At 38.3% G+C, this 26,088-nt stretch overlaps 1 protein-coding gene across 4 annotated transcripts in view; it reads right to left on the reverse strand.

The window, feature by feature from the left end:
* Nucleotides 1-26,088, reverse strand: part of LOC134225506 (uncharacterized) — a 161,929-nt gene that overhangs the window by 95,584 nt on the left and 40,257 nt on the right. For 2 of the 4 annotated variants that reach the window (XM_062705666.1, XM_062705661.1), the window contains exon 1: nucleotides 12,264-13,023. The exons of the other annotated variants lie outside the window; for them this stretch is intronic. In XM_062705666.1, coding sequence (XP_062561650.1) covers nucleotides 12,264-12,272 — 9 coding nt within the window. In that variant the 5' untranslated portion in view covers nucleotides 12,273-13,023. Of the gene's footprint in view, nucleotides 1-12,263; nucleotides 13,024-26,088 lie in introns of those variants that run through there. 4 annotated transcript variants of the gene reach the window in all.

Here is a 26,088-nt window from a genome sequence, read left to right on the forward strand (position 1 = left end):
TTGCATGCGGTAGAACATCCCGCTATAGAAACGTTTACGATAGATCGTTCTTAGATCCTAGCAACATTTCCGCTGTAGAGCCGGTTTGATCTTCTTGATAGCTCAGTTGATTGTGTTCCACGCATTTTGATCGCTGTATTTTCAGCTCACGATGATTAGCTGCGTACTTAATACCAGTTTTGAAGCTTACCGAGCCAAGTTTTTGTTTAACTTTATTTAGGTGTTTTTTTTTCATATACAATTCAAGAAATTTAAACTTTGATTATCTGAAATCCATTTACCTAAATCTGAATACTACCATTGTGAATCAACGTGACGTTTTAATCTTTTTTTCGTTAATCGTAACATAAGGCTACCAGCTTTTTTTAATTTTCTACCGTAAGTAATAAATATGTACGTTATTCAGACTACGTGTCATCTCAAGTTATTATAGTTGAGGTAGTTTCGTTTTCGATGACTTCATATAGAGTTTATTCTTGAAGATAAATAGTGGAGCTTTTGCGACAAGATGGTTTTAAATATTGTTGCAGATGGTCTATACTTGTTAAAGTTAGAAACCTCATGAAGATAAGAAACTCTAGAATATTTATAGCCAAATTAAAAACTTATCTGATGCAAGCATTCCAAGCACACCTAAATTCACCAATTGAAGAAATCAAGGCATTACAGTCGACTCTTTACATCTCGATGTTCTACATCTCGATATCTCTCCCTATGTCGATGGTTTCAGTCCCTTCAATCTACATACAATTGAGCTTTCTATATCTCGATAACCTCCCTATCTCGATATCCCTTTATCTCGATGTGTTTTGATCATATTTTGTTCAGGATTCACTCTCCTTATGTCGATGTTCAAATTTGTAGGCTACTAGAACATCTTCAGACAATAACAAACATATCAACAACAGGAAACGACATTTGTTTTGTTGTCGTTTTTCATAGCAACGAACTTTTTTGGATCTAGTACCCATTTCAATTTTCCTTCCATTCCTCGATCTCTCCCTATCTCGATGGTCCCTTTACTATCGAGATGTGGAGAGGTGACTGTAGTATAAATTGGTGGGAAAGGCACTAGGCTAGGGAAGGGAAGGCTCCGAAATCTAGATAACAAGATTTTTTTTTCTTCATTTCAATTAATCTTTCTCAATGGCCTCCAAAGCTAGTTACAAACAATAATGTTTAACTTTTAACCTCACCCAAACCCAACTTATTAATTTAATAATTCTCTTGATTCGTTTAAGTTAGATATCGATTCTGACCGTCCCATCTCACTTCAGAGTTGGATTCTATTGCCCTAATAAGGTCCAGTAGTGGTTCTAGTCAGACCATCGACACCACAGAGAGTCCAGATCCAGATTCAGAGATTCGTATCGTCCAAAATTGATTTATTCTCTGATTATTTCTTGATGATTTCTTGATTTATTTTCACGCCGATCGGTTCTGTAGTTTTGGAGTATATAAGGTTCAGATAGACAGAAATTCATTTTTATGCATATAGATATTCGGAAATCGGAATAGCTCTAATAGTGATTTCAACCATCAATCGACGAATTTCAAAGGTTAATTTTATCAGCCCGAATAGATGTAGGTAGTAGCAGTGCGTAGGTTCAAAAATAAAAGAAAAATGAATGAATTATCCAAAAATTCCTGAACATTTTCAAAAGTTTTCTAGTCAAGCAAATCTTACTACTTTGATAATATTCGATATTGGGCTTACGGAACTAATAAAAGAAATATTATTTTTGTACATCCTACAAAAATTAGTTATTTTTAAAAAAAACTGGTTGTTTTCTAGTCGCATCGCAGTTAAGTAACGGTATAGATTTTTGGAACAAAATAGAAAATAAAGTATGACATTTTAATGGGATAGGATCAAAGTAAGTCGCGCTCAAGTGATGTCGATTTGTTTCCGCGTCAAAAATTTTTCCATCGTCAAATTTCCAATTTCGGCTCATGTCTTACTTTAAGTCCCATCAGAACAAAATTCAATTAACATCCTGAATAAAACGTTCGACAACTCAACCAAAACTCACTGAAGTCAGCGTAATCTCGTCTTAGAAGAGCGTCATCAAAAGCATCCGGATACCGATGCGTCGTCGAAGGCCATGCGCAAACTATATCTTTGAATGGATTGCAGCTGAGGCTTGCAGTCTTCCATAGTACAACAAACGCTGAACAATTACTTCCCACGGAATGGAAACAGCTGTCCCTTTTTTTTGCTAGGAGAATTTCGTTTCCGAAGATACTAAAACTTTTACAAAGCTCCAAGTAGAAGCGTAGAATCTTAGAAATGCAAGCAACAAAGTTTAGTGTCGACAAACTTACAATCAATTAAATTTAATTGGAGTCATGAACCGGATAGCATGGGCAGCAAGTCAATTGAGTTAATAGGAGGATTCAAAAATTCAATTTATCAATCTTCTACCAAAAAGAAGCACATTCCAAGATGTGTTCCCTAAATTTGAAGAAAGGATCTCGCTCATCCAGGACAAACGGACAAATTTGGTGAGAGAATTCCATTGTATACATTTACCAATTTTTATTTAAACTATATGATTATATAATAAAAAAAACCATCAGGGCACCCGATTGAAGCGATTTGGATAGGAAAAGTGGAATCGCCAACTTCCTATTTTTAACATTTCGTGGATAAAGGGCGGGCTCTTCTCCCCATCTATTGGGTCAATCTGGGAAATGAGGGCTTGATTATATTATTGTATGTACGAACTTTCTTCTGGAAGGATATTCTCTACACAGTATTCATCCCGTGGATTCGCATAAGTGTCTCTGCTCATGGAACCACCCCTCTCATTTTACAGGAGAATGATGAAATACAAACGCGCGGCTACAAAGCAAGACCATGCTGATGGTGGCTGGGTTCGATTCCCGGTGCCGGTCAAGGTAATTTTCGGATTGTAAATTGTCTCGACTTCCCTGGGCATAAAAGTATCATCGTGTTAGCCTCATGATATACGAATGCAAAAATGGTAACCTGGCTTAGAAACCTCGCAGTTAATAACTGTGGAAGTGCTTAAGGTGGTTATACAACAAAGCCACAAATCGGCCATCTTGGAAACCACGTGCTTTTTCTAGTGATTTTTCAAGAGCACGAATTGAGAGAACCACAACGCCCATGGGGATGAAACATCCGTAGATCGTTTGTTTACTCATGCTAAACAATCGACTTTAATTTCAGCATTGTACGAAAATTATTACGCTAGATTTGAACTTTTGATAATAGGAGTAGAAAACCGTGTGGTGAATTTGAAATTCACCACATGGCTTGATTGTATAATCACCTTAATGAACACTAAGCTGCGAGGCGGCTCTGTCCCAGTGTGGGGATGTAATGCCAATAAGAAGAAGAAGAAGAAGTTTAATCATGATCAAATCATTTCTCAGATATGGCCAGTGCTATCGGCAGGTGCCTTGCTACAATAGATGGTAGTATCATCATCATCACCTACAAAAATTAGTTATTTTAACCACCCTCTCCTCGTCACACTTCTTCTTTTTATAAATTTTTATATATTTTCTAACGCTTCTAAATATTTTTTTTTTATATTAGTTTAATTTTAATTATTTTTTTTTAAATCTTCATTGGCATTATTGTAATTTATCTTAAAATGTTTCAGTCTATTGTAACTGTCTGTGACGTCCACACGTCTTGGCAGTAGACGTCCTCACGCCCCAAACTAGCTCACCTCTAATTCTCAGGGTCGACGGTTTAACCGGCTCGAAGGGACACACTTAAACACAACGAAGCGGACAGAGGAAGATCTTTATGGACCAACGGACAGTCATGGACTCTTTTGACCAATTGAGAAAAGCGTGAAGTACATTTTTGTTTTTTTTTAAGTTCATGTTAATTTTAGTTTGTTTGTGTTCTTATATGCTACGGGTTAGTTTTGGTTAATTGTATAGTTTCGGCCGATCGGTAGGTTGGAGCTCATAGTGGCATGTAGAACTTATGGCACGGGACGGAGGTACGGGAAGGTGTCCGTACATACCTGGAATAATCTCGATCGGTTGTTGGGGTCAAGGTCTTCTATTCGCGCTGGGGCCACCAACAGGGTCGGCTGGGGTACTGGTTTCTGACACGGCGAATTTCGGTTTCGACCTGAGCTGGTAGTGGTATGATCCAAGGGAACAGGGCGCCGTAACCAGACTGGTTCTATTAAGATTGGGCTTGGCTGCGAAGTTCTCGAGGGTAATCAGTAGCGCTGTCGACTTTCTGGCGGGGTATGCCACCCCACGCGATATTCTCCAGAATTGGGACTCCGTCGGTTGGACGCGTTGACGAACGAGAACGATGGACCGTGGAAAAGACACGGTTCAGCTCACTGGCTGGCGTGGCCTAGGGGGAATCCGAGGAAGCGGGTCTGCCACCCCACGCTGTATTGGCTCGGATTTGGTCTGAATAGGTTGGACTCAGTGACGGACAAGCACGGGGTACCGCGGAAAGGACACACGGTGGGGCTCGCTTTTCTTGGATGTGCAGCACTGGAACAAAATTCCGCGTGGTGGGGAGTATACGGACCTCGTGGAGCGGCGGATTCGGCAGAGCGGGGGCCTGATCCGATTGGTTCTGTCGGCCGCAGTTGCACGTGCTTAACGAAGATTTTTCGAGCTAGCGGTTCGGCGGAGTTGGGTACACCAAAACCCTGGTACTATCCAGAACGGCCGATCGAGCCGGAGTTATTCACCGGATCCTAATTAAACAGTTCTACCACAGACAAACAAACATAACACATTGAACATTTACTCTTCAAATTCATCGTCGTTCAAACACTAACGACATCTGTTGATTTCAGTTAGTTAGGCAAATCACGAACCAGATGGCGGTAGTGAGCAAACGTCAAACTCGAGCATTAACGATGCTCGCGCCACGAGTGATCCTTTGGCCAACTAATGATTATTTGAATTGACCAGTAAATCAGTGAACGATGGAAATTTGACGAGTGTTATGTCTGTTTGTCTGTGGTTCTACTTTACGTTTCTTTTTCAAAAAAGAGCAAAAGAGCGCTTACGTTCCAAAAAGGAGGAGGCTCGCGAATACACAACCGTTTTGCTTCACGTTCCAACTTGCAATCCCTTACCGTCCCAAAGTCGTGCTTCTTCCTCTTTTATTTTCGTTTTCTCCTCGTTCTTCGCTCCGGATCTAGCCATGACTTGTCGAAAATTTTGCCCTCGCTAGAACCCGGAGCCAATGTTGTTCTTTTAGTATGTTAGTTTTCTTACATTTCTGAAGGGTTCTACATGCAAAGATTCACATATGAATTTTATAATTTTAGTCCGTAGAAGTGGATGGCTGATAAAATGGTCTATTGTTATCGTTATCACTATCTTTAAACGAATCGGAGCTGGTAGTCTAATAGATCAGGAATGTATTTATATATCATTAAACATTTCTTCTTTAAACAGTTTCTGAGCTTAGCGCCATTAAAAGAAAATTCTAATGTACACAAATAGAGTGAGAGTTTAAGCGTAACAAGCATTAAAAATCCAAAAAAGTCATACTTAGGGTAAATGTCCGATTTTGTGCTCACACATTTTTCCCTGTTGGGTATTTCAATCACTGCGACCATTTGTTAGATCTATTGCAGTGTTTCCCAACCAGTAATCCGCGATCTACTGTGGGGCGCGAGACCAAACCAAGGGGCCGTGAAACCTTTGCAAAAAAAACATATTTTTGGTGGTTTAACTGTCATGAAAACGTTTCGTGTTGAAACGTCGGGTAAATAAACAAACTCGTTGTGAAATTTCAGGACTGAGGGTCTGTCTCTCTTGGAGAATTAATCTGAAAGTAAACCTAAAAGTGACGTTTCAGTTTAATTCTCCAAATGAGACATACCCTTAAAGGCCACCTTACACCTCGGGAGTTTGGTCCGCGGAATTTTTCCCCATGTGTTTTTACATATGCGATGTTTTCGGGATTTGAGCACGGAAAATCAAAATCCCGGCCCCATTTAAAATACACGGGGACCAAAATCCGGCGGAAAATTTTCCCGAGGTGTAAGGTAGCCTTAATGAGGAAGGATGCAGACAATTCGCACTTACCTAACAGACATTTTTGACCAAATAAAAACGCTGAACTTGAAGTTACAGTTAATGCAAGCCAATTTGATTCAATTCAGGATCTGTCTCGTTTGGAGAATGAAATTGAAATTAAACTTAAAAGTGACATTTCAATAATCATAGAATAACCCTGCTGTTAAAGACAATTAGCAAGCCTTCGCGGCAATGGTGAAAAAACTGCGACGCAAAGTTAATGTCGAAAATATTACAATATTTGATAAACTGTGCAGTTTGATTGAGGAATGATCAAGTAAATTAGATGCAGATCTCAAATTGGTGCTCAGGGCTCATCTTGACTCACGGGAGCAATAGTTTGATGTTTGATATTTTTTTTTCTTAGCTTGTTCAAGAAAATGCTTCATTAGTTCGCAATTCATTTTCGTTTACATTACACACAAATAAAACTTAAAAAAAAATCGTTTATATTGGTTAGCTTTTCAGATGAAATTCAGAATGATTATTTGGACATGTGGAATGGTCCATCGTCTCGTGAATTGGGTCCTAAAGCCCTACATCGTTTATAGTTGCAAACGATAGTGGTCAAGAAAGAATACATGAATCGATGTTATATAAATTCTGATAATAATCTAAGTCAGTGAAAATGATGTTTTTTTGTTTGAAACTTTTTAAGACATTTTTTGGGCTAAGCAACGTCTGTTGCTGTAAAGGCAACCTATCAGAACGAATGAACTATTAGCCCAAAAAGTCAGGTCCATATATTAACTGCCAAAGGTTGAGTCAACTGCCCTGTGGTGTTTTGCTAGTGCGTTTGAATCATATTTTTCCGTACGTCTAGACCGTAACAAGAATGAAAAGGTCGAGGAAGTATTCTCCGTCTATTTTTTAAATTTCAAATTAAACAATGTTCTTTTAGACTTTTGAATCGGAAGAAAAACTGACGCGTTCAGGGTGATTAACTTCATCGATCCCTGAAAGAGAATCGAATATCGATTCTTCATTTTAGGACCCAATTATTTGGTAATTTTTTTTTTGCCAGTTTTGGTGTGCATTATTCGAAACCTATCCCAAAGTAGTGTTCTAAGCTTTCTAGATGCTAATTGCCGTTGATTACAGTTTTTTTATTCTACATTAGCAGACCCGACGAACTTTGTTTTGCATAAAATTGATTTATTCTATGATTAGATCTCAATTTATGAAGAAATTAGCGGTGAGAGGTTTCGAACAATCTTAAGAACCTTCCCCGGCCCTAAAAACCATACAAATTTTTACGCCGATTGGTTCAGTAGTTTCCGAGTCTGTAAGGTTCAGACAGACAGAAATTCATTTTTATGTATATTAGGGTGTCCCAAAATTGGACCAAGTCTGGGATTTTGGGGGCTCAACCTTCAAATGAAAGCTTAGGGTAAACCAAAAGAAAAATTGTTCTACGACAACTCTGGGAAATGACGTTTAGGGGTGGCCCCGACGCGTTTTATGAAAAAAGTGCATTTTTATAGGTAACATCGAAAATACCGGTATATCGGAAAGAAATTCGATGAAACCCATCCATTTTATATTTTTTACATTTAACTTAGGGTCTATACTTTATGGTAAAACTTTGATACCGCATGTTTTAGATCTATATATTTTTCACTGATGCTTTAAATGCCCAAAAATGATGAATTTTTCTTAATATTTTTTTATTAATGCATCCAAAACGGGTATCCATCATAATGCTTTCGAAACTAGATATACATATGTAGAAAGGTGGGGAATTTTATAACGAATATTTTGCTAAAAATAGCAACCTCCTATCTCTATCCGTTTAAAAGTTATTCACGATTTACTGCAGCTTAGAAAAAGACTTTTTGAAATTTCGGATCATAATACCTGGATCATGTTTAAGTAAAGAAACGCCTACTTTTCCATACCAACCAAATGAGTGCTTTAATAACCAATATAGCATTCATATGAGTTGCATAAAATTGATTTTAATACTTATTTGAGTGATATAATGGAAACCCAACGATGGACCAGCAGTAACATGACTGACTACAAATTGTTCAGTTAGTCTGGGTGAGTACTCAAATAGGTTGATGAATATGGTTTCAAAACTACCCATAGGTAGGTTCAGCTATCGTTTCATAGTTTGGTGAGCTGTGCAATGTTTCAAGATAACATGGAAATTGATTGTTTTCTGACCATCTTGATTTTTTAACCAGCACGATCATGTGAAGTTAATCCGGCTGGATCATTTTGGTCCCGATTTATCGATGCAATCAATTTATCATTGTATTCAGTATTGGTAGGCAAAATAGTTCGTAATTAGTGTAGATTGTTCTTATTTCCAGAGATTCCGTAGATGGTAGATGCCAAATATTTCAATATGCATTATAAAATAATAATGATAATAGTAATTTGTGTAACTAGTTGCAAAAAGATGATTTAATCAGCATGGTTGTAACGAGGCTTGCCGAATGAGATAAATACTACGAGTGCTGATAAAATCGAGTTTTGCAATTAGTTGCACACACTATTTTTTGCAATGGCGTAAAATGAGCTTCAATATGGCGTAAAATATGACAAATCGATATCAAAATGATCTAGTTGGATTTGCTTCACATGATCGTTCTTGCAAAAAATCAAGATGGTCACAAAACAACTAATTTCCATGTTATCGAGAAACATTGCACAGCTCGACAAACCATGACACGAACTGAACCTACCTACGGGTAGTTTTGAAACCATATTCATCAATCTATTTGAGCACTCACCCAGACTAACTGAACAATTTGTAGTCAGTCATGTTACTGCTGGTCTATCGTTGGGTTTTCATTATAACACTCAAATAAGTATTAAAATCAATTTTATGCAACTCATATGAATACTATATTGGTTATTAAAGCGCTCATTTGGTTGGTATGGAAAAGTAGGCGTTTTTTTACTTAAACATGATCCAGGTATTATGATCCGAAATTTCAAAAAGTCTTTTTCCAAGCTGCAGTAAATCGTGAATAACTTTTAAACGGATAGAGATAGAAGGTTGCTATTTTTAGCAAAATATTCGTTATAAAATTCCCCATCTTTCTATGTATATCTAGTTTTGAAAGCATTATGATGGATACCCGTTTTGGATGCATTAATAAAAAATATTAAGAAAAATTCATCATTTTGGGCATTTAAAGCATCAGTGAAAAATATATAGACCTAAAACATGCCGTATCAAAGTTTTACCATAAAGTATAGACCCTAAGTTAAATGTAAATAATATAAAATGGATGGGTTTCATCGAATTTCTTTCCGATATACCGGTATTTTCGATGTTACCTATAAAAAATGCACTTTTTTCATAAAACGCGTCGGGGCCACCCCTAAACGTCATTTCCCAGAGTTGTCGTAGAACAATTTTTCTTTTGTTTTACCCTAAGCTTTCATTTGAAGGTTGAGCCCCCAAAATCCCAGACTTGGTCCAATTTTGGGACACCCTAATGTATATAGATATTAGATAACTATGCAAGAGTAGATTACACAACAACAGATAAAGTCCTAAGCAACAAAAAAAAAAAACAGATTTAACATTGAGGACTTTATTGGCTTTATCAGATATGCAACCTCGTATATCAAAACTGGTATCATAATAGCAAGTACAAATATCACATAAAGCAAATATTACTGCTGAAGAATGAAATATATTGAAATAAAATGATTTAAGAACATATGTTTGTTCTTGATCTCATGACAAATTCAGGGGGCCGTGGGCCACTTGGCTGTTTGTAAAGCGGGTCGTTAACCCGCAAAGGTTGGGAACCAATCATCTATTGTGATCAGTGGTGTAGCCACGAGGGGGTGGGGGAGCCTAGGAGTTTAAGGTTAAGGTTTTGGAAGAAGCAGGCGATTTTTCGAATTACAGTGAGCAAATGCATTCATCTTCATTTTTCCACCGTTTAATATAGTGGAATGCTGTCATCTACTTAATATAAGCCGATTTAGTGCTGTTCTGGATTATAAAACAATTTCAATTACAATCAAATTACAATCAGATTGTGGAATTAAAGAAAAAAATATTTAATCTATGATCAAAATTTGATTGAGCGGATTTGACCTTCAGGAACTCGGAAGATACCAAGTATCGTACGGAGGCCTATATTGTGTTCAACAAACTTGCTTTTTACGATGATGTTATGCTGTTCACAATGCATTAGAAGTGTTCAGTTAGTTTAAATTAAAATTCATTGTAAACTTTGGCTTTGCCTTTCCTTTCATGTTTGAAAGTGCAGTTTGCTGAGTGCACAGAAAAAAATAATGAAAACTGAGAAGCGCGTAAAAAATAAAGACATGGAAAACTACACTATTTTGGTCGTACATGGATATTTTCCAACAAGTACACCCTAAATGTATGCAATTTCTATAGCATTACGTCAGTTTCTATAGCATACAGCATATAAAAAGTGGCATAATGCAATAGAAATTGCGTACATTCAGGCGAAAATATCATTTAAATTTACGCTCTTTTTGGCATTCCCTTTATGTGCATTACTTTCGTGTAAATTTCAACAACTTTCTCTATCTGTGTTGTGGATAAACTCGACTCGATTCAACAGCCCCTTGTTGAAGAGCTGTAATCTCCTTCTAAAAATTGCCGGACAATTACGTCATGTTCCGAGTCCTCTACATGTATTCCGCAGAAACGACATAGGGTAAAAGACCCAATAGTGGAGGAACTAAGCACGTCCCAACACTAATTTCTCGATTACTTCTAATCTATATTTCATTTCCCTTACCTTGAGAGTGCATCCGAAAGCTCGTTATTTCAATTTTATCCAGAGCGTGCCATAATTGTACCAAAATCCTTTTTTGTTACCTGAAAGCAATCCTCCAATTATTGGTGCAGCGTTCCAATAGTTGCGGTATTTTGTTATTCGTGTTCCTATAGTTGCGAATCCCATAGGTTTTATATGGGATTCGCAACTATTGGAACACTACCGCAACTATTGGCGTGAGGGAGAGAAAAAATAAAGTATTTTAAAGATACTTTACCAGTTTAAATGGAACTCCAATGTTTTTTTTTGTCTCTATCGTGTTATGACAGGTCATCTTATTGACTGGTAATGTGGGTTACTGCGTTTAATTTGTTGATTCCCTGCAAACCGTACTACCACAACTATAGGAACACCCACGACTATCGGAACTTTTACCCTACATCATCTTGAAGATTTTCCTAACAGCTGTGATTCGGCTCGGGCAAGGACCTGTTATAATACCTGTATATGCACATAATTTTGTTTATTGATAGATCTAGAATTTAGCGAGTAGTAAATACGTTAGGTGTAATGAAGCCGCGCAATTGAAGTGCTTTTCCAAATGTCCTCTATTTTCGAAAGTTCCCAAGTTCCATTCTAAGAGAACACGCAGATACACCACAAAAAGGTTCGGGACCAATGAATTGTCGAGATGAACCAGGTCTAGCCAGCATATCGGCTTGTTCGTTGCCTTCAATGCCACAATGACCAGAAACCCTATACAGGTTCTCTTTGTTACGACAACCCAAGGTTTGGAGTGACTGAACACATTCCAAAACAAGTTTAGGTGTGCAATGTTGCTGATTTCAAAGGATTCCATGTGGCTTGACTATTAGACATTATACAAATATTTGAATGCCTGTGATTTCGGCGTAGCTTCAGCTGGGAAAACAGTTGGCCACTTGCCCATGGAAATCGACATATTAATCCCTGGGTCAGTTATGCCTGCTCCAACTTGATTATCCAGCTTACAAATAACTACTCGTGTATCTATCTAAAACATACACACTATACCATAGATGGAAGTTATACATATGTAGGGATCCAAATCAAGTTGGTGACTTTACTTAGACAATTATGATGCTTTGCTGAACAAATGGTCATAAGCATACTCTTTATTAATTGATAAAGCTCGAGGTCTGAATATGCTTTCAGATATGCATAGCACTCGGCATTGAGTCTAACTGCGGGCAGCCAAAACCATGTGCTCCAATGTCGCGTATATCAGTATAGAAACATTCAATACAATCTCCTACAAATTTCACGTAAGCCTTGCTAGAAAGTAAACTTCCATGTAGTCCGAAAAGTGTCCAATTTAAGTACATTTCGTTCCGTTTTAACGGTTCATAAATTAATTCATTTTTGTTCGACGTTGATGCGCTTATATGTGTACTGCTCATTTTTCCTCCTATAACTATATTGGATTAAATTGGTCAATCAACTCACCGCAATCATCAGTCACAGTCACAGTTCTTCGACTCAGCTCTCTTCAAATAATAATCTCTTCGCGTCGCGCCAACTGCAATCGAAGGGATTAGTAGAGCTACATGTGATATGGTACTGCTATCAGCCGTTTCGACTGATTGTGGTTTGCCTGTTTGAACACTAAACCACAGATAAGTAGACGTAACTTATCGCTCGGGGTGCGATGGAATATTTGAATTCACCGATAAGTCAGCTTCCAAAGATAGGTTTGGTTTTTGTATATTTCTACATTATCACTAACCACAATACTTTATTTCGCGATTTCCATGTCTTTTTTGCACATCACATTTTTGTGTTTCTCGTCAACCAAAATCACTAGGAGGCTTGTGTTGGCAAACTCTTTAGGGCCAATGCTCTCCGCCGTTTTGCTTGTGTGAATCTAAATTTATACACCATCCGTAAACAGATCACGAAATTGTACGCCGCACGATATTCAACGGTACGGGAATTGACCGGCGCACGTTGCCAAAACAGCTGCCTCAAAAATATGAATACTTAACACGCGACGTGTTTCGCGATTCTACCGTGGGTGTAGAACCGTAAAAAACTCAGCTCACCGAAAAAGTCAAAGTTCTGTTTTAAATAACAAACATTGTTTATGCACAACAATCGCGCGGACGAACATTCTGTTGATGCGTCGAAATCGAAAGCAAATGTGGAGGGTATCGTTCGCGCAAGATAAGCAACTAAGGGACAACTTTTTTTGGCGAACCGTTTCCAACACTTGTTGAACGAAGACTGGGTGGTGGAGAGCGAGCCGGAGAGTTTGATTGGATGAGCGCGCGACGCTGAAACGCGAACGTCGCGCTGCGTTTAGGATGACTACGACGCTGGGCGTCGCGGTTGTTGTGCTTTCAGTGGGGTGTCGGTTTGGTGCATTGGTTTTAGGAGTAGAGAATACTTTACGAAAAATGTCTGAAGTTCCTATTTCTAATTTGATTAGTAGACTTCAAATAATATGTTTTTTTACATTAGAATAAATATTTTCAATATTTTGAATTTTTTATGAAGAACAAATATACATAGCTTTACTTGGACTTACTAAAGATACGTTAAGTTTAGATTTGGCAAAGCATTTTTCAACACTTTCCTTCCCATGGTAGCTGTAGAGCTCCATTAAGTTTTGCCCCTTCCAACATTCATCGAATGTTACTCGTAAAATACGAAGACCCTGCCTGCCTGCTACGGGTTCCAGAAGAAACAGCGGTCAAAAAAAGATTCGACACCGCGCCAAATCAAAACGCCCGGTAGTCTTCTACGGACATGAAACTTGAACCATGCGCGAGGAAGACTTGTAAGCGTAAGTATTCGAGAGACGGGTGCATAAGACCATCTTTGGCGGTGTGCAAGAAGACGGTGTGTGGAGGCGGAGGATGAACCACGAGGTCGCCCAGTTCCACGGCGAACCCAGCATCCAGGAGGTAGCTAAAGCCGGAAGGGAACGATGGGCAGGGCATGTTGTAATGATGCCGGACAGAAACCCTGCAAAGATGGTGTTCGCTTCCGATCCGGCAGGTATAAGAAGGCGTGGAGCGCAGCGAGCTAGGTGAGCTGACCAGGTACAGATCGACTTAGCGAGCGTGGTGCGCATCCGAGGATGGATGGATACGGCCTCGAACCGTGTATTGTGGCATCAAATTGTTGATTCAATGTTATCTGTTTAGAAGTACGCTAAATAAATGAAATGAACATTAATCGAATTTAATTTAATTCATTAAAATTTAAGTTTATCACCTGGCAAGCGAATTGATCAACCAGGGCTGACAATAGTCATTCTCGTCGCATGAAGAAAGCGAAAAAAAATTAGTCTTCGTCATAACATTGCACGACGCAACACCTATTCGTTTTCTTCGCACCGCATGCGTACCACGACGATAGTCGTGCAGCCAAATGTTATGACGATTTTCGTCGTCACTTCTTCACACAATTGATTGCACGTCATTATAGACGGACTGATTAAAAACATAACAGCGTCTCAAATAAACAAATAGTAGGAACTTTGGTAACATAAATGTATCGATAACATTCATAACGCTTTCATATGTTGCTTCAAATTCATTACAGTCAAACCTCCATGAGTCGATGTTCTATGACTCGATATCGGCTCATGGAAGCAAATTATTCCATAGTAAAAAATACTTTCTGGGTTACTGTGATGGTCCCTCCAAAGAGCTTTCCAAGGTTTTGCTACTCCACATCTCGATTTTTCCATGAGTCGATGGTCCCTTCAATATCGACTCACGGAGATTTGACTGTATTACAAAGGATTAGTAAAAATCTTCGCATGGCAGCTGCCGCTTGAAGAATAACGGTATGAAGTCTTCGTTCTTCGATGTCGTCATGATGATTTGGTTACACGACGAAAGCTAACGTCGTGCGCGTCATTGACGATGAGTAGAGTAGCAATGAAGACACTGCACCTCGTCGCTACTGTGCCATTTCGTGCTATGACGATGACTATTGCCAGCCCTGTGATCAACTAAATGTTTTGCCCACTCACAAATGTTTTGATCAAGTAGAAAAAAAAAATCCAAAAATATACATTTGGATACATGAATAAAAGCATACTTGTGATCGAGAATATACATTCAGAAGTGATGCAAGATAAGCGGCTTAGACAATGAATGGCATTTTAACATCAATTCGTTTTTGCATGCAGTCATCGTGTCGTGCACGTGCTTCGTAAAGTCATCTCATACCTCTAGGAGTTCAGATTTAATGTGGGTGCATTAGTTTATTTGTTGCAGCAAAGTGTTATCTGTGAAAATCAACAACGAAAGCAATATTGCATTTTTCTCTTTTTCATTGTACAGTTTTTTTTTTTATTGCTGAGAAGAACCTCCGGAACAGTGAGAATGATTTAATGAACAAATGTAAATATTTTGCATATTTATTATTAGGTATATTTGCAACCTCCCTCCTTAGCCTTGTGGTAAGACGCGCGGCTACAAAGCAAGACCATGCTGAGGGTGGCTGGGTTCGATTCCCGGTGCCAGACTAGGCAATTTTCGGATTGGAAATTGTCTCGACTTCTCTGGGCATAAAAGTATCATCGTGTTAGCCTCATGATATACGAATGCAAAAATGGTAACCTGGCTTAGAAACCTCGCAGTTAATAACTGTGGAAGTGCTTAATGAACACTAAGCTGCGAGGCGGCTCTGTCCCAGTGTGGGGATGTAATGCCAATAAGAAGAAGAAGAAGAAGAAGATATTTGCAACTGTGCAATTAACAATTTAGATTTACTGTGCAATTAACTGGACTAGAAATACTAACAGTGCTATAAGTTTTCCAGAAATGAGAGAAAATTGATTTTTTACAAAATAAAATATATTCTTTTGATTTCATCGTCATTATCCTACACTCTATCCAAAAATATTTGAAACATGATATATGTACTTGTTAACTAACTAAAATTAAACAAACGTACAGTGATTTTTAATTCAAACTAACAACCATTGTAAAAAGCACAACATTATCGGAAGCAGCACGTTTGTTGTACACAACATGTGCCAGCATACGATACTCAGTACTTTGTGAGTTCCGGAAGGTCAAATCCAAACGATCAAATCTAGATCAAATACATAATTATTAGAAATAATTTCAATTAAAGGGATAATTATTTGATGTACAGTTTTTTTATATACATTATTTTTATATACATTTTATACATACATTTTATAAATGACAAATTTGTTCATTTTATTTCCTAACTTGATTGTGACTTTACGATTTAATCTAAAATTAAAAAAACACACACAGTGTACGAAGGGGTGTGGAAAAAAACCTGGAAATCCTGGACTTATCAGGGAATTAATGTCAACCTGAAATAATTATGGAATTATCAGGGATTTCGTGAATCCATCAGGGAAATCAGTAAGAGACAAAGTGAACATGTTGTATTCATATCGTTTGTTTTAGGGTCCAAATGAGGATTCGAAATTACTCGTCCTAATGCATGAATTAATGGCATATGTCATAGGGAAATGAGCTACAGACGAGCTGTCGAGCAACTCGCCTCACAACTGAAAAAGAAACAGTCCATACAGATTAAAATTCCATACTTTTACGACTGCCAAGTCCTCAACAGTCGTAATCTCGGCAATGGTTTCGACGAATCTCGGTAACAATTTCACCGAGATTCCGATTAACTTTACCGTGTCATTGATAGTCATTACTGAGATCTCGATAAACAATCAATTTTCCGAATTTCGGAAAAAATATTGACGAAACTTCCGCAAAGAAAAAAGATTCACGAGATCTGTTGATGGAACTTCGGCGAGGTTGACAAAAGAATTCAAGTACACAGGATTCTGTTTTTACACAATTTTTTCGCTCGTAATTTTGATCGTGTGACTTTACCACCAAGATCTTTGCAACATGTTTCAAATAATCCAGAATAAATCAAAGAAAAACACATGATAATATGCATTAAACATTCAGGATGAGTGCAAAATTGAGAAAACGTAAATCGTGTAGAAACAGAATCCAGTATATGTAAGGTTTACTGTTGTTTAATATACTTTCTCAAGCACATAAGGAGAGAATTTGTTTATGGTGGGCTTTAACACTAGCGGAGTCAAACTTGGGCACGTGACTCATCAAATTGAAAACAAATCCTAAAATTTGATTATACATATACGTCAACATTTCTGGATGAATATTCTAAAAACATCCTTCATTCCCATTTTACATCCATCCAATTCATTATTCCCGAATTCTTGTATTTAGGAATTTCTTTGGAATGGAATGAAATTCCTTCGGAAATTCTTTCAAAAACCCCTACATGATTCTGCTTAAAAAAATCTTCCAGAAATGTTGTAAGCTAGCCTTCAGAAATGATTTTTAGAATACCTCCAGGAATTTCTTTGGAAGTTTTTGTCAGGAAATTCATTTAGAAATGATTTAAATGAAAATGAAAATGAAAATTAAATGAAAATTATATCATGATTTTTTGCCTTTCTCGTATACTAAGTATACGGTAAAGGCTATATGATCGCTCCAAAAACAAACTTTTTATAGAAGGCCCGGAGACCCATAGTGTTATATACCAATCGACTCAGTTCGACGAATTGAGGTGATGCCTGTGTGTGTGTGTGTGTGTGTGTGTGTGTGTGTGTGTGTGTGTGTGTGTGTGTGCGCACAAAACGACGCAAAAAATGTCACACATTTTTCGGGCACTTATCCTCAACCGATTTGCAACAAATTGCATTCGACGCAGAATCCTTTCCCATTGTTTCTTATTGAAAATTGGCCAGGTCGGACTATGGGATCGGAAATTATGGCCAAAATACAAATTTATACGTAAAAATCGCGTAAAAAATGTCACTCATTTTTCGAGCACTTATCCTCAACCGATTTGCTCGCAACAAATTGCATTCGACGCAGAATCCTTTCCCATTGGTTTCTATTGAAAATTGGTCAGGTCGGACTATGGGATCGGAAATTATGGCCAAAATACAAATTTATACGTAAAAATCGCGTAAAAAATGTCACTCATTTTTCGAGCACTTATCCTCAACCGATTTGCTCGCAACAAATTGCATTCGACGCAGAATCCTTTCCCATTATTTCCTATTGAAAATTGGCCAGGTCGAACTATGGGATCGGAAATTATGGCCAAAATACAAATTTATACGTAAAAATCGCGTAAAAAATGTCACTCATTTTTCGAGCACTTATCCTCAACCGATTTGCTCGCAACAAACTGCATTCAACGCAGAATCCTTTCCCATTGTTTCCTATTGAAAATTGGCCAGGTCGGACTATGGGATCGGAAATTATGGCCAAAATACAAATTTATACGTAAAAATCGCGTAAAAAATGTCACTCATTTTTCGGGCACTTATCCTCAACCGATTTGCTCGCAACAAATTACATTCGACGCAGAAACCTTTCCCATTGTTTCCTATTGAAAATTGGCCAGGTCGGACTATGGGATCGGAAGTTATGGCCAAAATACAAATTTATACGTAAAAATCGCGTAAAAAATGTCACTCATTTTTCGGGCACTTATCCTCAACCGATTTGCTCGCAACAAACTGCATTCAACGCAGAATCCTTTCCCATTGTTTCCTATTGAAAATTGGCCAGGTCGGACTATGGGATCGGAAGTTATGGCCAAAATACAAATTTATACGTAAAAATCGCGTAAAAAATGTCACTCATTTTTCGAGCACTTATCCTCAACCGATTTGCTCGCAACAAATTGCATTCGACGCGGAATCCTTTTCCATTGTTTCCTATTGAAAATTGGCCAGGTCGGACTATGGGATCGGAAATTATGGCCAAAATACAAATTTATACGTAAAGATCGCGTAAAAAATGTCACTCATTTTTCGGGCACTTATCCTCAACCGATTTGCTCGCAACAAATTGCATTCGACGCAGAATCCTTTCCCATTGTTTGTTATTGAAAATTGGCCAGGTCGAACTATGGGATCGGAAATTATGCCCAAAATACAAATTTATACGTAAAAATCGCGTAAAAAAAATGTCACTCATTTTTCAAGCACTTATCCTCAATCGATTTGCTCGCAACAAATTGCATTCGACGCAGAATCCTGTCCCACTGTTTTCTATCGAAAATTGGCCAGGTCAGACTGTGGGATAGGAAGTTATGGCCGAAATACAAATTCATACGTAAAAATCTCGTAAAAAAATGTTGCTCATTTTTCAGGTACTTATTCTTAACCGATTTGCTCGCAACAAGTTGTATTCGACGCAGGTCCTATTGTTCTTATTGAAAATTTGCTAGGTTGGACTATGGAATCGGAAGTGATGGCCAAAATACAAATTTATACGTAAAAATCGCGTAAAAAATGTCACTCATTTTTCGAGCACTTATCCTCAACCGATTTGCTCGCAACAAATTGCATTCGACGCAGAATCCTTTCCCATTGTTTCCTATTGAAAATTGGCCAGGTCGGACTATGGGATCGGAAATTATGGCCAAAATACAAATTTATACGTAAAAATCGCGTAAAAAATGTCACTCATTTTTCGAGCACTTATCCTCAACCGATTTGCTCGCAACAAACTGCATTCAACGCAGAATCCTTTTCCATTGTTTCCTATTGAAAATTGACCAGGTCGGACTATGGGATCGGAAGTTATGGTCAAAATACAAATTTATACGTAAAAATCGCGTAAAAAATGTCACTCATTTTTCGGGCACTTATCCTCAACCGATTTGCTCGCAACAAATTGCATTCGACGCAGAATCCTTTCCCATTGTTTCCTATTGAAGATTGGCCCGGTCGGACTATGGGATCGGAAATTATGGCCAAAATACAAGTTTATACGTAAAATCGCGTAAAAATGTCACTCATTTTTCGAGCACTTATCCTCAACCGATTTGCTCGCAACAAATTGCATTCGACGCAGAATCCTTTCCCATTGTTTCCTATTGAAAATTGGCCAGGTCGGACTATGGGATCGGAAATTATGGCCAAAATACAAATTTATACGTAAAAATCGCGTAAAAATGTCACTCATTTTTCAGGCACTTATCCTCAACCGATTTGCTCACAACAAATTGCATTCGACGCAGAATCCTTTTCCATTGTTTCCTATTGAAAATTGGCCAGGTCGAACTATGGGATCGGAAATTATGGCCAAAATACAAATTTATACGTAAAAATCGCGTAAAAAATGTCACTCATTTTTCGGGCACTTATCCTCAACCGATTTGCTCGCAACAAATTACATTCGACGCAGAATCCTTTCCCATTGTTTCCTATTGAAAATTGGCCAGGTCGGACTATGGGATCGGAAGTTATGGCCAAAATACAAATTTATACGTAAAAATCGCGTAAAAAATGTCACTCATTTTTCGAGCACTTATCCTCAACCGATTTGCTCGCAACAAATTGCATTCGACGCAGAATCCTTTCCCATTGTTTCCTATTGAAAATTGGCCAGGTCGGACTATGGGATCGGAAATTATGGCCAAAATACAAATTTATACGTAAAAATCGCGTAAAAAATGTCACTCATTTTTCGGGCACTTATCCTCAACCGATTTGCTCACAACAAATTGCATTCGACGCAGAATCCTTTTCCATTGTTTCCTATTGAAAATTGGCCAGGTCGAACTATGGGATCGGAAATTATGGCCAAAATACAAATTTATACGTAAAAATCGCGTAAAAAATGTCACTCATTTTTCGGGCACTTATCCTCAACCGGTTTGCTCGCAACAAACTGCATTCAACGCAGAATCCTTTTCCATTGTTTCCTATTGAAAATTGACCAGGTCGGACTATGGGATCGGAAGTTATGGTCAAAATACAAATTTATACGTAAAAAATGTCACTCATTTTTCGGGCACTTATCCTCAACCGATTTGCTCGCAACAAATTGCATTCGACGCAGAATCCTTTCCCATTGTTTCCTATTGAAAATTGGCCAGGTCGGACTATGGGATCGGAAATTATGGCCAAAATACAAGTTTATACGTAAAAATCGCGTAAAAAATGTCACTCATTTTTCGAGCACTTATCCTCAACCGATTTGCTCGCAACAAATTGCATTCGACGCAGAATCCTTTCCCATTGTTTCCTATTGAAAATTGGCCAGGTCGGACTATGGGATCGGAAATTATGGCCAAAATACAAATTTATACGTAAAAATCGCGTAAAAAATGTCACTCATTTTTCGGGCACTTATCCTCAACCGATTTGCTCGCAACAAATTGCATTCGACGCAGAATCCTTTTCCATTGTTTCCTATTGAAAATTGGCCAGGTCGGACTATGGGATCGGAAGTTATGGCCAAAATACAAATTTATACGTAAAAATCGCGTAAAAATGTCAATCATTTTTCGGGCACTTATTCTCAACAGATTTGCTCGCAACAAATTACATTCGACGCAGAATCCTTTCCCATTGTTTCCTATTGAAAATTGGCCAGGTCGGACTATGGGATCGGAAGTTATGGCCAAAATACACATTTGTACGTAAAAATCGCGTAAAAATTTCACTCATTTTTCGGGCACTTATCCTCAACCGATTTGCTCACAACAAATTGCATTCGACGCAGAATCCTTTCCCATTGTTTCCTATTGAAAATTGGCCAGGTCGGACTATGGGATCGGAAATTATGGCCAAAATACAAATTTATACGTAAAATCGCGTAAAAATGTCACTCATTTTCGGGCACTTATGCTCATCCGATTTGTTAGCAACAAATTACATTCGACGCAGAATCCTTTCCCATTGTTTCCTATTGGAAATTGGCCAGGTCGGACTATGGGATCGGAAGTTATGGCCAAAATACAAATTTATACGTAAAAATCGCGTAAAAATGTCACTCATTTTTCGAGCACTTATCCTCAACCGGTTTGCTCGCAACAAACTGCATTCAACGCAGAATCCTTTTCCATTGTTTCCTATTGAAAATTGGCCAGGTCGAACTATGGGATCGGAAATTATGGTCAAAATACAAATTTATACGTAAAAATCGCGTAAAAAATGTCACTCATTTTTCGGGCACTTATCCTCAACCGATTTGCTCGCAACAAATTGCATTCGACGCAGAATCCTTTCCCATTGTTTCCTATTGAAAATTGGCCAGGTCGAACTATGGGATCGGAAATTATGGCCAAAATACAAATTTATACGTAAAAATCGCGTAAAAAATGTCACTCATTTTTCGGGCACTTATCCTCAACCGATTTGCTCGCAACAAATTACATTCGACGCAGAATCCTTTCCCATTGTTTCCTATTGAAAATTGACCAGGTCGGACTATGGGATCGGCAGTTATGGTCAAAATACAAATTTATACGTAAAATCGCGTAAAAATGTCACTCATTTTTCGGGCACTTCTCCTCAACCGATTTGCTCGCAACAAATTGCATTCGACGCAGAATCCTTTCCCATTGTTTCCTATTGAAAATTGACCAGGTCGGACTATGGGATCGGAAATTATGGCCAAAATACAAGTTTATACGTAAAATCGCGTAAAAATGTCACTCATTTTCGAGCACTTATCCTCAACCGATTTGCTCGCAACAAATTGCATTCGACGCAGAATCCTTTCCCATTGTTTCCTATTGAAAATTGGCCAGGTCGGACTATGGGATCGGAAATTATGGCCAAAATACAAATTTATACGTAAAATCGCGTAAAAATGTCACTCATTTTTCGGGCACTTATTCTCAACCGGTTTGCTCGCAACAAACTGCATTCAACGCAGAACCCTTTTCCATTGTTTCCTATTGAAAATTGACCAGGTCGGACTATGGGATCGGAAGTTATGGTCAAAATACAAATTTATACGTAAAAATCGCGTAAAAATGTCACTCATTTTTCGGGCACTTATCCTCAACCGATTTGCTCGCAACAAATTGCATTCGACGCAGAATCCTTTCCCATTGTTTGTTATTGAAAATTGGCCAGGTCGAACTATGGGATCGAACATTATGGCCAAAATACAAATTTATACGTAAAATCGCGTAAAATGTCACTCATTTTCGGGCACCTATCCTCACCCGATTTGCTCGCAACAAATTGCATTCGACGCAGAATCCTTTCCCATTGTTTCCTATTGAAAATTGGCCAGGTCGGACTATGGGATCGGAAATTATGGCCAAAATACAAGTTTATACGTAAAATCGCGTAAAAATGTCACTCATTTTTCGAGCACTTATCCTCAACCGATTTGCTCGCAACAAATTGCATTCGACGCAGAATCCTTTCCCATTGTTTGTTATTGAAAATTGGCCAGGTCGAACTATGGGATCGGAAATTATGGCCAAAATACAAATTTATACGTAAAATCGCGTAAAAATGTCACTCATTTTCGGGCACTTATCCTCAACCGATTTGCTCGCAACAAATTGCATTCGACGCAGAATCCTTTCCCATTGTTTTCTATTGAAAATTGACCAGGGCGGACTATGGGATCAGAAACTATGGCCAAAATACAAGTTTTTATGTGAAAATCGCGTAAAAAAGGACACTCATGTTCGAGCACTTATCCTCAACCGATTTGCTCGCAACAAATTGCATTCGACGCAGAATCCTTTCCCATTGTTTCCTATTGAAAATTGGCCAGGTCGGACTATGGGATCGGAAATTATGGCCAAAATACAAAGTTATACGTAAAATCGCGTAAAAATGTCACTCATTTTTCGGGCACTTATTCTCAACCGGTTTGCTCGCAACAAACTGCATTCAACGCAGAACCCTTTTCCATTGTTTCCTATTGAAAATTGACCAGGTCGGACTATGGGATCGGAAGTTATGGTCAAAATACAAATTTATACGTAAAAAATGTCACTCATTTTTCGGGCACTTATCCTCAACCGATTTGCTCGCAACAAATTGCATTCGACGCAGAATCCTTTCCCATTGTTTGTTATTGAAAATTGGCCAGGTCGAACTATGGGATCGGAAATTATGGCCAAAATACAAATTTATACGTAAAAATCGCGTAAAAAATGTCACTCATTTTTCGGGCACTTATCCTCAACCGATTTGCTCGCAACAAATTGCATTCGACGCAGAATCCTTTCCCATTGTTTCCTATTGAAAATTGACCAGGTCGGACTATGGGATCGGAAGTTATGGCCAAAATACAAATTTATACGTAAAAATCGCGTAGAAAATGTCACTCATTTTTCGGGCACTTATCCTCAACCGATTTGCTCGCAACAAATTGCATTCGACGCAGAATCCTTTCCCATTGTTTCCTATTGAAAATTGACCAGGTCGGACTATGGGATCGGAAATTATGGCCAAAATACAAGTTTATACGTAAAAATCGCGTAAAAAATGTCACTCATTTTTCGAGCACTTATCCTCAACCGATTTGCTCGCAACAAATTGCATTCGACGCAGAATCCTTTCCCATTGTTTCCTATTGAAAATTGGCCAGGTCGGACTATGGGATCGGAAATTATGGCCAAAATACAAATTTATACGTAAAAATCGCGTAAAAAATGTCACTCATTTTTCGGGCACTTATTCTCAACCGGTTTGCTCGCAACAAACTGCATTCAACGCAGAACCCTTTTCCATTGTTTCCTATTGAAAATTGACCAGGTCGGACTATGGAATCGGAAGTTATGGTCAAAATACAAATTTATACGTAAAAATCGCGTAAAAAATGTCACTCATTTTTCGGGCACTTATCCTCAACCGATTTGCTCGCAACAAATTGCATTCGACGCAGAATCCTTTCCCATTGTTTGTTATTGAAAATTGGCCAGGTCGAACTATGGGATCGGAAATTATGGCCAAAATACAAATTTATACGTAAAAATCGCGTAAAAAATGTCACTCATTTTTCGAGAACTTATCCTCAATCGATTTGCTCGCAACAAATTGCATTCGACGCAGAATCCTTTCCCATTGTTTCCTATTGAAAATTGGCCAGGTCGGACTATGGGATCGGAAGTTATGGCCAAAATACAAATTTATACGTAAAAATCGCGTAAAAATGTCACTCATTTTTCGGGCACTTATCCTCAACCGATTTGCTCGCAACAAATTGCATTCGACGCAGAATCCTTTCCCATTGTTTCCTATTGAAAATTGGCCAGGTCGGACTATGGGATCGGAAATTATGGCCAAAATACAAATTTATACGTAAAAATCGCGTAAAAAATGTCACTCATTTTTCGAGCACTTATCCTCAACCGATTTGCTCGCAACAAATTGCATTCGACGCAGAATCCTTTCCCATTGTTTCCTATTGAAAATTGGCCAGGTCGGACTATGGGATCGGAAATTATGGCCAAAATACAAATTTATACGTAAAAATCGCGTAAAAAATGTCACTCATTTTTCGGGCACTTATCCTCAACCGGTTTGCTCGCAACAAACTGCATTCAACGCAGAATCCTTTTCCATTGTTTCCTATTGAAAATTGACCAGGTCGGACTATGGGATCGGAAGTTATGGTCAAAATACAAATTTATACGTAAAATCGCGTAAAAATGTCCCTCCTTTTTCGGGCACTTATCCTCAACCGATTTGCTCGCAACAAATTGCATTCGACGCAGAATCCTTTCCCATTGTTTCCTATTGAAAATTGGCCCGGTCGGACTATGGGATCGGAAATTATGGCCAAAATACAAGTTTATACGTAAAAATCGCGTAAAAAATGTCACTCATTTTTCGAGCACTTATCCTCAACCGATTTGCTCGCAACAAATTGCATTCGACGCAGAATCCTTTCCCATTGTTTCCTATTGAAAATTGGCCAGGTCGGACTATGGGATCGGAAATTATGGCCAAAATACAAATTTATACGTAAAAATCGCGTAAAAAATGTCACTCATTTTTCGGGCACTTATCCTCAACCGATTTGCTCACAACAAATTGCATTCGACGCAGAATCCTTTTCCATTGTTTCCTATTGAAAATTGGCCAGGTCGAACTATGGGATCGGAAATTATGGCCAAAATACAAATTTATACGTAAAAATCGCGTAAAAAATGTCACTCATTTTTCGGGCACTTATCCTCAACCGATTTGCTCGCAACAAATTACATTCGACGCAGAATCCTTTCCCATTGTTTCCTATTGAAAATTGGCCAGGTCGGACTATGGGATCGGAAGTTATGGCCAAAATACAAATTTATACGTAAAAATCGCGTAAAAAATGTCACTCATTTTTCGAGCACTTATCCTCAACCGATTTGCTCGCAACAAATTGCATTCGACGCAGAATCCTTTCCCATTGTTTCCTATTGAAAATTGGCCAGGTCGGACTATGGTATCGGAAATTATGGCCAAAATACAAATTTATACGTAAAATCGCGTAAAAATGTCACT

The sequence above is a fragment of the Armigeres subalbatus genome, chromosome 3 (assembly GCF_024139115.2).
Source record: "Armigeres subalbatus isolate Guangzhou_Male chromosome 3, GZ_Asu_2, whole genome shotgun sequence".
Taxonomy (NCBI): Eukaryota; Metazoa; Arthropoda; class Insecta; order Diptera; family Culicidae; genus Armigeres; species Armigeres subalbatus.